The sequence below is a fragment of the Cyclopterus lumpus genome, chromosome 4 (assembly GCF_009769545.1).
Source record: "Cyclopterus lumpus isolate fCycLum1 chromosome 4, fCycLum1.pri, whole genome shotgun sequence".
Taxonomy (NCBI): domain Eukaryota; kingdom Metazoa; phylum Chordata; class Actinopteri; order Perciformes; family Cyclopteridae; genus Cyclopterus; species Cyclopterus lumpus.
The window spans coordinates 28,072,883-28,088,195 of NC_046969.1; the positions used below are offsets into that span (position 1 = coordinate 28,072,883).

At 46.8% G+C, this 15,313-nt stretch overlaps 1 protein-coding gene across 1 annotated transcript in view; it reads right to left on the reverse strand.

The window, feature by feature from the left end:
• Positions 1-1,421: 1,421 nt before the first annotated feature.
• Positions 1,422-15,313, reverse strand: part of grin3bb (glutamate receptor, ionotropic, N-methyl-D-aspartate 3Bb) — a 44,565-nt gene continuing 30,673 nt past the window's right edge. Inside the window, exons 4-9 of the mRNA XM_034530957.1 lie at positions 12,976-13,121; positions 12,749-12,864; positions 9,862-10,013; positions 6,290-6,454; positions 2,456-2,523; positions 1,422-2,163 (exon numbers count right to left, since the gene is read on the reverse strand). Coding sequence (XP_034386848.1) covers positions 1,422-2,163; positions 2,456-2,523; positions 6,290-6,454; positions 9,862-10,013; positions 12,749-12,864; positions 12,976-13,121 — 1,389 coding nt within the window. The remainder of the gene's footprint in view (positions 2,164-2,455; positions 2,524-6,289; positions 6,455-9,861; positions 10,014-12,748; positions 12,865-12,975; positions 13,122-15,313) is intronic.

Here is a 15,313-nt window from a genome sequence, read left to right on the forward strand (position 1 = left end):
CATGCCATTAACATTTGGACTAAAAACATTTTCAACATGTTTGTGTTATTTAAATAAAATTATAAGAAGAACAAGACTTGGTAACCCACTTATTTCCTTTTTAATTTGTCCAAAAATGTGTGATGATCAACATTACATTACAAACCGCTCAATAGCCTTGGAAACAAACATCCTTAGCTTCACTTCTCACAGAAACACACGCGTCAGTGAACGCCTCACAGCCTATTAGTGGAAAACTGAATGGTCAGTGAACGCCTCACAGAAACAAACCCGGTCTGACCCGGTCTATCACAGCTGGAGAAAGACTTAATTTTTCAATTCAATTCAGTTTATTTTGTACCCACGTGAGCGTTGAAGTCTCCCAGGAGAACTATGGAGTCGGCAGGCGGCGCCCTTTCCAGGACCCCTCCCACCGACTCAAAGAAGGCCGGATACTCCAAAATGCTGTTCGGTGCATAAGCACAAACAACAGTCAGAGCCTTACTCCCCGCAACCCGTAGGCACAGGGAGGCGACCCTCTCGTTCCCCGGGGAAAACTCCAACACAGCGGCGCTCAGCCGGGGGCTCGTGAGTATCCCCACTCCCGCCCGGCGCCTCTCACCCTGGGCAACTCCAGAAAAGGACAAAGTCCAACCCTTCTCCAGGAGCTTGGTTCCAGAGCCCATGCTGTGCGTGGAGGTGAGCCCAACTATATCTAGCTGGTACCGCTCCACCTCCTGCACCAGCTCCGGCTCTTTCCCCGCTAGTGAGGTGACGTTCCACGTTCCTAGAGCTAGTCTATGCCGCCGGCGATCGGCCCGCCCAGGTCTCCCGCCTGGCCCGCCGCCCGGTCCAGCCCCTTGATATGCTGCTATAGGCTTATAGGCTGCTGGGGGATGTTTTAGGATACACTGAGCACCTATCTCCTCTTCTCTCTCTCCTTATGGATGAATTGACATCTCTCCATTGCACCTTATTAACTCTGCTTCCTCCCCGGAGTCGTTGTGACTTCACGTCTCATAGGGTCCATTGGACCTGGAGGTGTCTGATGCTGGTGAACCGGCCTCCCACATTGGCCCTGCTGATGCCCCGCCCCCCCTCCTCTCTACCTCCTTCTGTTTCATGGGTTGGAGTTCCATTCATACATTGTCATATTCATGTAATGTGTTTATGTAACTCTGTTCATCTGGTCACATGACATCTATTGCATCTGTCCATCCGGGGAGAGGGATCCTCCTCTGTTGCTCTCCTGGAGGGTTCTTCCCTTTTTTCCCTGTGAAATGTTATTTTTGGGGAGTTTTTCCTGATTCAATGTGAGGTCAAAGGTCAGGGATGTCATATGTGTACAGATTGTAAAGCCCTCTGAGGGGAGTTTGTAATTTGTGATATTGTGCTATACAAAATAAACTGAATTGAATTGAATGTGACCTGTGCAGACAGCATCACCTCTGATTGGTCAGTCTGCTGTGGAGGGGCTGGACTTTGGACAAGACTTTGTGAGGTGGGTCCGTCATGGTCGTCACGCACTTCGTGTTGGTAGGGAAGGGTGATATCTGGGTGATGACGGGCGGGGCGTTGGGTGGGGCTCCTGCCGTTGGTGCTGTAGTTGTTGGCATTGTGGTAACTGCAGATGGGTTGGGTACTGTGAGGGCAGGTTTGGCTAGAGTGGTCTGGATCTCTGCCCTCCTGGCAAGAGCCGTCCTCAGCTTCTCCCTCATCTGGTCGATCTGTTCCTGCAGCTCCTGCAGCTCACCGGTGTGGTGTGGAGCCACCGCTGCAGGGGGGGGTGCTACATTAACAGAGGGAGTTGCAGAGGTATTGAGTTGGACAGAGGAAGCAGAAGAGGAGGATGATGAGGGTCGGGAAAGGAGCAGGCTGGCAAGTGAAGCCACCGGTCCTCCGTTCTCACAGAGTCTGCTGTTTGGCCCCGCCTTTGGCTTGGCTGGTCCCCGCCCTTCAGATTTGGCCCCACATCCCTTGGCTTCAGAAGTGGCGATGCGAGCGAGCAGGCGGCGGGTGTTGAGGGTCTCAAGGTTAAAGTGGACTTGTTTGAAGTCTCGGGCGTCCTTAGCAGCGGCAGTGGCGGTGGCATCCTTAATGGCCTCATTATTCCACTTGGCCGAGGCTCCGGGGGCCGGCGGAGCAGGAGGGCCGGAAGGGGGCGGAGGCTTCTGCAGGTTACAGCTGAACAGAAAAAGAGTCACAGTTTATACTTTACGTGGGAAACAGCAGTTTATACAATAATCAGTTTTAAGAAGCTATTGATACACTCAAAGCTCCAGAACAATTGTACCTTGAGTTGAGATTATTTTGTGGACTGCCATTTGTAGCAGCTTCAATTTTGATGTTGACCTTATCACCTTTGCTACATTTGAACTCATTCAGTTTAATAGCGGTGAGTTTCTTATCAGATATTTGAACTGCACAGTAAAATGAATTAAATAAAAATGTTGATGACTGCTGACATGAGACAAACCTTTTCTCTTTCTCAGCTCGCTGCCTCTTTACGTCTTCATACGTCATGTTCAGAGCTCGATGGATTTTCTGCCAAACACACAGACAGACATTTTCCTCTGAACAGGAACAACAAGAAACACATAATCATGGTTAAGTTGTTTACAATGAAAACAAAGTAAGACGACAGCTGTAAACTCTGTATTTCCAGAGTTTAGTGATCTTCTGCACCTCCTTAACACTACTTAGAACCTCTTCAATGACCTCAACACTTCTTCTGCACCTCATTAGCACTATAGAACCTCTTCAACTTACTTCAACACTTCCCCGCACCTCCTTAACACTGTGTAACACTTTCATTTTTATTTAATTTTTTTAATTTTCATTTCCTTTATTATTTTTACATTACATTACATGTCATTTAGCTGACACTTTTATCCAAAGTGATTTACAATAAGTGCATTCAACCAGGAGTACAAACTCAGAACAACAAGAATCAAGAAAGTACAAGCCGATTGGCAGTAGCCGAGCGAAGTGAACAAGCTGGGGTGTGAGGTTAGACCATGTCCTGGATGTGAGGTTAGACCATGTCCTGGATGTAGACTGGACCCGATCTGTTCGCAGCACAGTACGCAAGTACCAATGTTTTGAAGCGGATGCTGCAGCCACCGGTAACCAGTGAAGGTCGAGGAGGAGCGGAGTAGTGTGGGTGCATTTAGGAGGTTAAAGACCAGTCGAGCAGCTGCATTCTGGATGAGCTATAGAGGTCGAATGGCATTAGCAGGTAGACCTGCCAGGAGGTTGACCAGAACCTGGACCAGAACCTGGACCACCTTCTGAGTGAGAAGGGGTGGTATTATCCTGATGTTGTACAGCATGTACCTACAGGAGCGTGTTATTGCGTTAATGTTGGCAGTCAGGGAGAGTTGAATGTCAAGTGTCACACAGAGGTTCCTGGCAGTCGGGGGCGGGGCCAACACTGAGTTGTTGAAGTTAATAGTTAGGTCGTGGGTGGGAGAGCATTTTCCTGGAAGGAGGAGAAGTTCAGTCTTGTCCGGGTTAATTTTCCACTGAGAGATGTCGGTCAGACAGGCAGAGATTCGTGCTGCTGCCGGTGTTTCAGATTGGGGAAAATAGAGGATCAGTTGGGTGTCATCAGCGTAGCTGTGGTAGGAGAAGTCATGCGAGCGAATTACGGAGCCGAGAGAGTTGGTGTACAGAGAGAAGAGAAGAGGACCCAGGACTGAGCCCTGAAGGGCCCCAGTAGTGAGAGGACAAGGCTCAGACACAGATCCTCTCCAGGTTAACCGGTAAGTGCGGTCGTTGAGGTAGGATGAGAAGAGGGAAACCGCGGTGCCTGAGATACCAGGTCCTGGAGGGAGGACATGAGGATCTGGTGGTTCACTGTGTCAAAGGCAGCGGAAAGGTCTAGAAGGATGAGGACAGAGGAGAGAGAGGCTGCTCTAGCAGTGTGAAGCTGCTCAGAGACAGCAAGGAGGGCAGTCTGTTGAGTGGCCTGTCTTGAATCCAGACTGGTGAGGGTCAAGAAGGTTGTTACTGTGGAGAAAGGAGGAGACTTGGTCAAAGATAGCTCGCTCTATAGTTTTGGAAAGGAAGGGGAGGAAAGAGACGGGTCTGTAGTTGTTGACTTCAGACGGGTTTGAGAGTGGGTTTCTTCAGGAGAGGGTTAACTCTTGCCTCCTTCAGAGAGTTAGGGAAACAGCCAGTTGAGAGGGAGGTGTTAATAAGATGGGTGAGAAAGGGAAGAAGGTCCGGAGCAATGGACTGGAGAAGGTGAGAAGGGATGGGGTCAAGGGGGCAGGTGGTTGGGCGGGCAAAGGTACCAAGGTAAGAACTTGATTGGGAGACAGGGGGGTGAAAGAGGAAAGCGAAAGGGAAGAAGATGAAGTTAATGGAGGTGTAGTTATAGAAGATGGATTAGTAAATGAGGAGCGTATGTCGTCTATCTTGTTTGTAAAGTAGTCAACAAAGTGGCTTGGTAGAAGGGTGGAAGGAGGAGGGTGACATGGGGGGTCAAGGAGGTTGGAAAATATAGAGAAGAGTTTTTTGGGGTTAGAAAAAGAGGATTCGATTCTGGATTGGTAGAACAAGCTGTTGGCTGCAGAGATAGAGGCAGAGAAGGAGGAGAGAAGAGATTGATAGGCGAGCAGGTCGTCAGCGTGTTTGGATTTTCGCTATTTCCTTTCCGATGCTCGCATAGCGGCTCTCTCGGCATGCACCGGTTCGGACAACCACGGAGCCGGAGAGGACTTGAGGACCTTTTGAGTCGTAAGAGGACAGAGAGAATCAAGAGAGGAAGACAGAGTAGAGAGGAGAGTGTCAGTGGCAGAGTCAGGATGCATGAGTGAGAAGGAGTCAGTTGAAGGGAGGGCTGACAGAACAGAGGAGGCCAGAGAGGAGGGAGAGAGGGAGAGAGGGAGAGAGGGTGAGAGGGAGAGAGGGAGAGAGAGAGAGAGAGAGAGGGTGAGAGGGTGAGAGGGAGAGAGAGGGTGAGAGGGTGTGGATGTTGCGATGGACAGGTGCAGAATCCGTTGTGGGAGGGTTGTCAGTTCCAAAGAGTGGGAGAGAGTAAGAGATGAAGAAGTGGTCAGAGACAGGAAGTGGAGTTACAGTGAGGTCAGATGTAGAGCAGTTTCTGGTGAAAATATAGTCAAGGTGGTTGCCAGCTTCATGAGTAGGAGAGGAAGGACTGAGAGAGAGAGAGAGCAAAGGAAGACAGTAAGAGTAACAGGTCACATGACCTCTCTGTCTGGATGTTGAAGTCACCCAGAAGGATGAGCGGGGGGGCGTTTTCTGGGAAGTTTGATAGGAGGACGTCTAATTCTTCCAAGAAGTCTCTCAAGGAACCAGGTGGACGGTAGAGAACAACAATGTTTAGTTGAACCAGATGAGTAAACTCAAAAGTCAGTGGGGTAAACAATGGAAGAAACTCCATTTGGGTGATATGAGTAGACCTGTGCCACCACCTCGCCCAGAGGGTCTGGATGTGTGGCTGAAAGAGAAGGAGAGAGCAGCAGGGGTAGATGTGTTGTCTGGTGTGATCCAATCCGAGCCAGGAAGTCCAGCGATTGCTTGATAGAGAAGCCAGAGATGAAGTCCGCCTTGCGTTTAGCTGACTGGCAGTTCCAGAGGCCCCCTGTGACGAGGTGCTGGGTCTGTGTGGAACGGGTGGGATAAATAAGAGAGGAGGAATTGTGATGCACGTGTGAACGAGTCCGAGGTCTATAGTATCTACGAGTAGATGGAAAACACATTTTCACATGGAAATGTTTATACTCAGCCGCCCCCGAAGACTCCAACGAAAGACTCCAGTGTCTTTATCCTCGGAGTCTTCACTCCAACGAAAGACTCAAAGTATGATCTAATCGAATCTCTAATCTAATCTCCTTATCATCTTACTCAGACCTATCATTAATTTATTTAAATGTCAGTGTGGTGGCTGGGTGTGGTTAAGCTCAGCTGCAGAGGGGAGTGGGGGAGTACGCTCAGGGAACGGTACCAGGTGGAGGCCTAATTGGCCTCACCTGGGTCTAATGATGATTGCTCCCATTATAAGTGTGCAGGTGGACAAAGGAGCGGGGTGCTGGGATTCGGCAGAAGGCCGGACCTACGCTGCTGTCCACAGGAGCAGATCAGCGGAACGCACTACGGAGACCGCATCCACCTGCAATTAATAAAAACACCTAACTAGTGCCTGTCTCTATTGTCTCTGTGCTAGGGGAATACCACCCGCGGTAAAATGTGCTTGTTACAGCCAGTTAATAGTATTTTCTTGTAAACACAGTACTGCAGCAGGTATTATGTTTTTTTCTAAAATACCTCACTAGGGCCTCACCTGTGAGGTATGAAGCCAGTATTTGAGGTTCTGTCGGCGGCGGATGTGTGGCAGGACGAGCTGGTAGAAACCGTGTTCACCTGCCAGAGTCAGCAAAGCTCCGCCCACTCCAACGCACAACAACATGAAGAGTCCCGAGAAGTGACTGATCCCCATCTGAAGAGTCTGACGGAGAAGAAGACAGTACAGTTATCTCTGGGACCTTGGAGAAAGAGACCCATTTTAAAAGGTCTTCAGATGGAGAAACATTTTGTTGTAATTGTGGCATACTTCATTCAGATGAGACTCATTCAGCCTCACGAACATGTGGTGTTTTCATCTGTTCATTGTGTTTAAAGTTAACAAAGGTATAGAAGGTACTGATGAAAGAGATTTACACAAGTCACAAGAAAGGTTGTTGTAACTATAACACTTATAGTTAGGGCTGGCTAAGGTTTGCCCTGGTCCAGCCCCTAGATATGCTGCTATAGGCGTAGACTGCTGGGGGACGTTTTAGGATACACTGAGCTCCTCTCTCTCCTTATGGACGAATTCACGTCTCTTCATTGCACATTACTAACTCTACTTCTTCTCCGGAGACTTTGTGCCTTCTCGCCTCACAGGGTCCATTGGACCTGGCTGTGTCTGCTGCCTGTCCTGGCTCCTGCCCCTGTCTACTTGCCCCTTCTCCCTGTCTCCTGCCCCTTGGCCCTGACCTCCTGTCTCATTGGCCCTGCCTCCATAGCCGTGCCTTCTGTCTCATGGGCACGGCCTCCGGCCTCCTGCCTCTGTGGCCCTACCTCATGCCTCATGGGCCTGCCCTGCTGATGGCCCTCATCTCTACCTCCTTCTGTTTACATGGATCGTGGTTATCTAGATCAGGGTCCATATCTACTACTCAATATTTATAATGTCTGTCATATTCATTGAATGTGTTGTAACACTGTAACACTGTTCAATTCAGTTAATTTTGTATAGCCCAAAATCACAAATTACAAACTCCCCTCAGAGGGCTTTTACAATCTGTACACATACGACATCCCTGACCTTTGACCTCACATCAGATCAGGAAATACTCATGTGGAAAAAGGGAAGAAACCTTCAGGAGAGCAACAGAGGAAGATCCCTCTCCTCAGATGGATATAAGCAATAGATGTCATGTGTATAGAATGAACCACAATCCATGAAACAGAAGGAGGAAGAGAAAAGGGGCATCAGCAGGGGCAGGGAGGCAGGAGGCATCGCGAAGGAGGCCGGACCAATGAGGCCAGGCCCTTCAGGCAGGAGGCACAAAGAAGGAGAAAGGGCCATTGGGAAGGGGTCCAGGTCCAGGCAAGGGGCTGGATGCAGGAAGCAGGGGCAAGGAGTCAGGACCCAGGACTAGCTTCAGACACAGCCGTCCAATGGACCCTATGAGGCTACAAGGCACAAAGACTCCGGGGAAGAAGTAGAGTTAGTAATGTGCAATGAAGAGACGTAAATTCTCAAAGCTTAGTGTATCCTAAAACGTCCCCCAGCAGCCTATAAGTCTATAGCAGCATATCTAGGGGCTGGACCAGGGCAAACCTGATTCAGCCCTAACTATAAGCACTATTAAAGAGGAAAGTCTTAAGTCTACTCTTAAATGTGGTGACTGTTGTGAGTACACAAGCTGCAGCATTCTGGATCAACTGGAGGGACTTAAGAGACTAATTAGAGCAGCCTGATAATAAGGAATTGCAGTAATCTAGTCTGGAAGTAACAAACGCGTGAACCAGTTTTTCTGCATCTTTTTGAGACAAGATGTGCCTGATTTTTTAAATGTTACATAGATGAAGAAATGCAATCCTTGAGATTTGCTTAACGTGGAGTTAAAGGACAAGTCCTGATCAAAGATAACTAGAGATTATTTACAGTGGTGTTGGATGCCAGGGAAATGCCATCTACAGAAACCACATCACCAGGTGTTCAGGGCCCAGTAAAATTATTTCAGTTTTATCAGGAAGTTGCAGGTCATCCATGCTTTTATGTCTTTAAGACATTCTTGAATTTTAGCGAGCTGGTTGGTCTCCTCTGGTTTGATCGATAGATATAATTGAGTATCATCTGCATATCAATGAAAGTTTATGGAGTGTTTCCTGATAATGTTGCCCAAAGGAAGCATATAAAAGGTAAATAAAATTGGTCCAAGGACAGAACCTTGTGGAACTCCGTGATTAGAACTCTGTGATCAACGTTGGTCATTGAGGCTTCATCGTTTGCAAATACAAATTGAGATCGATCTGATAAATAGGATTTAAACCAACTTAGTGCGGTACCTGAAATGCCAATCGACTGATCCAGTCTCTGTAATAGGATGTCATGATCAATGGTGTCGAACGCAGCACTAAGGTCTAACAAGACCAGTACGGAGATGAGTCCTTTATCAGCACTAAGGTCTAACAAGACCAGTACGGAGATGAGTCCTTTATCAGCACTAAGGTCTAACAAGACCAGTACAGAGATGAGTCCTTTATCAGCACTAAGGTCTAACAAGACAAGTACAGAGATGAGTCCTTTATCAGCACTAAGGTCTAACAAGACCAGTACAGAGATGAGTCCTTTATCAGCACTAAGGTCTAACAAGACCAGTACAGAGATGAGTCCTTTATCAGCACTAAGGTCTAACAAGACCAGTACAGAGATGAGTCCTTTATCAGCACTAAGGTCTAACAAGACAAGTACAGAGATGAGTCCTTTATCAGCACTAAGGTCTAACAAGACCAGTACAGAGATGAGTCCTTTATCAGCACTAAGGTCTAACAAGACCAGTACAGAGATGAGTCCTTTATCAGCACTAAGGTCTAACAAGACCAGTACAGAGATGAGTCCTTTATCAGCACTAAGGTCTAACAAGACCAGTACAGAGATGAGTCCTTTATCAGCACTAAGGTCTAACAAGACCAGTACAGAGATGAGTCCTTTATCAGCACTAAGGTCTAACAAGACCAGTACAGAGATGAGTCCTTTATCAGCACTAAGGTCTAACAAGACAAGTACAGAGATGAGTCCTTTATCAGCACTAAGGTCTAACAAGACCAGTACAGAGATGAGTCCTTTATCAGCACTAAGGTCTAATAAGACCAGTACAGAGATGAGTCCTTTATCTGATGCAATTAGGAGGTCATTAGTAATTTGCTGTCTCTGTGCTGTGGTGTTTTCTAAATCCTGAATCCAAACTATTATGATGTAGAAAGTCACACAACTGATTTGCGACTACTTTCTCAAGGATCTTAGAGAGGAAGGGAAGGTTAGAGATCGGTCTGTAGTCAGCCAACACCTCTGGATTAAGAGTGGGCCTCTTCAGGAGAGGTTTTTCTGTACACATGACATCTATTGCTTCTGTCCATCCGGGGAGAGGGATCCTCCTCTGTTGCTCACCTAAAGGTTTCTTCTCTTTTTTCTGTTTTTTGGGAGTTTTTCCTGATCCGATGTGAGGTCCTGGGACAGGAATGTTGTATGTGTACAGATTGTAAAGCTGTCTGAGGCAAATTTTGGATTTGGGATTGTGGGCTATATAAAATAAACTGAATTGAATTGAATTGAAAGGAAGAGAGACCTCAAGGGAGACTGACCTCGGTGACGGCGAACACTCGGTTCCCACACGGAACCACTTTGTACCACTTGTCGTGCAGGAGATCCATGTAGCCTTCAGATTTATACCTGCTGATGAAGTCTGAGATGTTGGATGTCAGAGGGGAGTTCCGAGGAAGACCGATTCCATAACCTGAACAATAAACAACACAATAATATCATAACCTGAACAACAAACAATACACAACAGACTGATATTATAATCTGAACAATAAACAAAAAACAACAGACTAATATCATAACTTGGGCGCTATTCCTCGTATGTGGTTCAACTAAGTCGATCAAATGTCCTATTAGCCAGCTTAAATTAACCCGATGATTGAAATCAGGCTATCTCGGTTTCTCAAAGGCTGATCCACGCTCAAACAATCTGGTTAATCTGAACCAGACTTTAGTAATCATGATAGTTGAACCAGACTTTAGTAATCAGGGTAGTTGCGCGTGCTTGTCCTACTTCAAAAGGGGGAAGCGTCGATCACAGAAACATGATTTTCTAACAGCACAAAGGCAAATAATAAAAAGATTATCTAATTGATCCGCATTAATAGATACTTATGAGGATATATGTACTGTATGCGCCTATGTATCATGTACTATCTATGTGTATAGACATGTATGTGTAGATGACCATATAGAACTAGGAGTTTAAAAATGTGTGTGCGCGAATCTGTGTATGGGTGGATCAGTATGTATGTATGTATTATTCATAATCAGAAATTCAATCAATTGAAGCAGTGAAAATAAATTGTCTGTGCTTCTCTTTATTCTCTCATGAGTCCACCTTAATAATTTTCTACAATATTCTGGAGTCGTGGACAGAGCCTGAACATTTGTTATGAGGCAGGGGTATTGTACACTACATGAGTATTGTACAGTACGTGGGTATTGTACACTACATGAGTATTGTACAGTACGTGGGTATTGGACACTACATGAGTATTGTACAGTACGTGGGTATTGTACACTACATGAGTATTGTACAGTACGTGGGTATTGTACACTATATGAGTATTGTACAGTACATGGGTATTGTACAGTACGTGATTAGCCTACAGCAGGCATTGCAAGGTCCATGACCCCTATTGTCAAAGACATATGATTGTTTTATATAGCAATGCAATTTGAAAAAAAAGTACCTGCACATTAATGCTGTAAAAGCCTTTTCGATTGACAAAATCTGCCCACCGGCCCACCAGGAGTACCACCAGCCAACCAGCAGCTCCACAAGCCCACCAGGAGTACCACCAGCCAACCAGCAGCTCCACAAGCCCACCAGGAGCTCAAGAGCCCACCAGCCCACCGGGAGCACACCAGGAGCCGCAACGTCTCGCAACAACGTCCTCGCAGCAACGTCTCGCAACAACGTCTCGCAACAACGTCCTCGCAGCAACGTCTCGCAACAACGTCCTCGCAACAACGTCTCGCAACAACGTCCTCGCAGCAACGTCTCGCAACAACGTCCTCGCAGCAACGTCTCGCAGCAACGTCTCGCAACAACGTCTCGCAACAACGTCCTCGCAACAACGTCCTCGCAGCAACGTCTCGCAACAACGTCCTCGCAGCAACGTCCTCGCAGCAACGTCTCGCAACAACGTCCTCGCAGCAACGTTTCGCAGCAACGTCTCGCAACAACGTCTCGCAACGTCTCGCAGCAACGTCTCGCAACAACGTCTCGCAACAACGTCCTCGCAACAACGTCCTCGCAGCAACGTCTCGCAACAACGTCCTCGCAGCAACGTCTCGCAGCAACGTCTCGCAACAACGTCCTCGCAGCAACGTCCTCGCAGCAACGTCTCGCAACAACGTCCTCGCAGCAACGTCTCGCAACAACGTCCTCGCAGCAACGTCTCGCAGCAACGTCTCGCAACAACGTCCTCGCAGCAACGTCCTCGCAGCAACGTCTCGCAACAACGTCCTCGCAGCAACGTCTCGCAACAACGTCCTCGCAGCAACGTCTCGCAACAACGTCCTCGCAGCAACGTCTCGCAGCAACGTCTCGCAGCAACGTCTCGCAGCAACGTCTCGCAACAACGTCCTCGCAGCAACGTCTCGCAACAACGTCTCGCAACAACGTCCTCGCAGCAACGTCTCGCAACAACGTCTCGCAACAACGTCCTCGCAGCAACGTCTCGCAACAACGTCCTCGCAGCAACGTCTCGCAGCAACGTCTCGCAACAACGTCCTCGAAGCAACGTCTCGCAACAACGTCTCGCAACAACGTCCTCGCAGCAACGTCTCGCAACAACGTCTCGCAACAACGTCTCGCAACAACGTCTCGCAACAACGTCCTCGCAACAACGTCTCGCAACAACGTCCTCGCAGCAACGTCTCGCAGCAACGTCTCGCAGCAACGTCTCGCAGCAACGTCTCGCAGCAACGCCTCGCAGCAACATCCTCGCAGCAACGTCTCACAACTACGGCCTCGCAGCAATGTCTCACAACAATGTCTCACAGCAACGTCTCACAACAACGTCTCACAAGAACGTTTTACAACAATGTCTCACAACAACGTCTCGCAGCAACGTCTCGCAGCAACGCCTCGCAGCAACGCCTCGCAGCAACGCCTCGCAGCAACGCCTCGCAGCAACGTCTTGCAGCAACGTCTCACAAGAACGTCTCACAGCAACGTCTCACAGCAACGCCTCGCAGCAACGTCTCACAGCAACATCTCAGAGCAACGTCTCACAGCAACGTCTCAGAGCAACGTCTCGCAGCAACGTCTCACAAGAACGTCTCACAGCAACGTCTCACAAGAACGTCTCACAGCAACGTCTCACAGCAACGTCTCACAGCAACGTCTCACAAGAACGTCTCGCAGCAACGTCTCACAAGAACGTCTCACAGCAACGTCTCACAGCAACGTCTCACCTTCGATTGCAAACGGTTTCCCGACGGTTGCCATTTTACAGTCAGCGTCGATGGAAACCTCGTAATCCAGCAGAGCTTTGTCCATGATGAAAGCGTCCAGCTTGGGGGGATCCGTCCTTTAACACAGAGCAACATGGTTAATATGGCAACTACAGCAACTAAAGACAAAAACATTGTCCTTCAACACAGAACAACACAGAGCAACATGGTCTACCGTGGTCTCTTACTTGAGGGTGGCGACTCCTTCAGGTGTCGTGGGCTCGTTGAAGCGCCTCATGTACTCGTGCATCTCAGGAAAGCTCTTCTTCATGTAGTCCTCCGCACTGCTCTCCCTCACCGTCCCAAAGCGGAACCCACGGGACGGGTGATGCAGCTGACACCAACAAAGAAGAGATATATATATATAAACCATAATACATTATAGTATACTACATATTCAGACATCAATGTGAACAATGTGAACATATACATATACACTTATATAGAAGAAAAACGTGTTTCATGCTTTAATCAGCTGCTGAATTAAAAGTGTGATAAGGACGAGGCAGGTGATTTCATTTGTAATTATGTCACGACAGGAAGCAGAAAGTAAATGAATAACAAGTCGCAGAGCTGATGTTTTTATCAGTATGGTTATGGTTTCTGTTCCATTTCCAACTGAATAATAAATGATGAGGTAATCCTGGTGTTGTGGACCAGAACCAGAATCTACAGGCTTATGAATAGTATTTGTTAGTAAGTGAGTTAAAACATCACTTAAAGGTTTCTTCACTAAAAGGTTGGGAGATGAAAGGAGAACAACACTTACTTTGTACTGACAGTTTCTGTGTGAAATATTATGTATATGCTCTCTCCTCACTGGGAACAATAGGAAGAACAACAAATTGTCACCAAGATATGCGACACATTGGGTCCTCCCATGTTAAAAACAAGACAATACTGCTGATATGTGTGTTGTTTCTAAATGATATGTGTGAGGATATATTGTCTGTCAATGCCAACTCATATTTTGAGTCTTCTCATGACAACATGTCAGGCCAACTGGGCTGATCATTCTGTGTTGGATTTTATATATATATATATATATATATATATATATATATATATATATATATATATATATATATATATATATAGATGGCTTATGAAGCACTAAACACATGTGTGATCTGCTGCAACCTTATGAACCATCCAGACTCCTCAGGTGGTCTGGGACTGGTCAGAAATAAACATGGAGAAGCAGCGTTCAGGTCTTCTGCTCCACATATCTGGAACAAGGTTCCTGAAAGCTGCAGGTCTGCTGAGACCCTCAGAGACCCTGAGAGACCCTTAGGAACCCCCGGAGACCCTCATAGTGCCCCAGAAAACCTCAGCTCCTTTAAATCCAGATTGAAGACATTGCTGTTTGCTGTGGCCTTTAATTGAACCAGAGTCAAGGATATTTATTTAACTGCATTGCAACCTTTATTCTATTTATTGCTTTTTGACTGTTTTTAATGTTTTAATGAATGTACTTAATTATTTTTAAATCTTGTTTTCTTTCGCATTATGTTTTGATGCTTTTATGGTTTTATGTGAAGCACTTTGAATTGCCTTGTTGTTGAATTGTGCGTTAAAAATAAACTTGCCTTGCCTTGCATGACATGTCATCGTTCATCACATCACACCCATTCATACACTGGTGGGAGGAGCTACCATGCAAGGTACCACCTGACCATCAGGACTAAATAACATTCATACATCGACACGTCAACATGGACTCGCAGAGCTGGGGATCGGACCGATAATCCTTTTGATTGACCATCAAAGCAGATGCCTTTAACTCACATCTGTTGGAGCATCTTTGTGAGTAAAAGAAAAGAATTGGCTTAAGACAGTGGTCACCAACCTTTTTAAGCCCAAGATCCCTGACCTCTGCCTTGGTTACAGGCAAGAGCTCCCTATTGAGGCGTTGAGAGAAACAGACTGTCCAGACTTTACAACTTTAGGCTTTTTATTTGGCCTCATTGTAATTTAATTAAATCAACCACTTTGGTCCAGCTTTCAAATGGATGTGTCCAAGAACACACTAAATGACTTAATTTCAGTGCATATAAAGTAAATTATTTGTTAACCGCACACAATATGAAGAAGAAAAAACACATTTGCAATGAGCAGGCTGGATGAAGTCCCAATATTAATGTTGTATTTATCAAGTGAAGCTACAACACAACACTGACAACATTCTCAGTCAGTTACTAATGTAAGTTCAGTTCAGCTCTGTGTCCTCACAAGGCCATCAGAAGTCATGTGACTCCTGTCTGTGATTATAGTTAGGGCTGGTTCATGTTTATAGTCAGAGCTGGTTCAGGTTTCTAGTTAGGGCTGGTTCAGGTTTCTAGTTAGGGCTGGTTCAGGTTTCTAGTTAGGGCTGGTTCAGGTTTCTAGTTAGGGCTGGTTCAGGTTTCTAGTTAGGGCTGGTTCAGGTTTCTAGTTAGGGCTGGTTCAGGTGTATAGTTAGGGCTGGTTCAGGTTTATAGTTAGGGCTGGTTCAGGTGTATAGTTAGGGCTGGTTCATGTTTATAG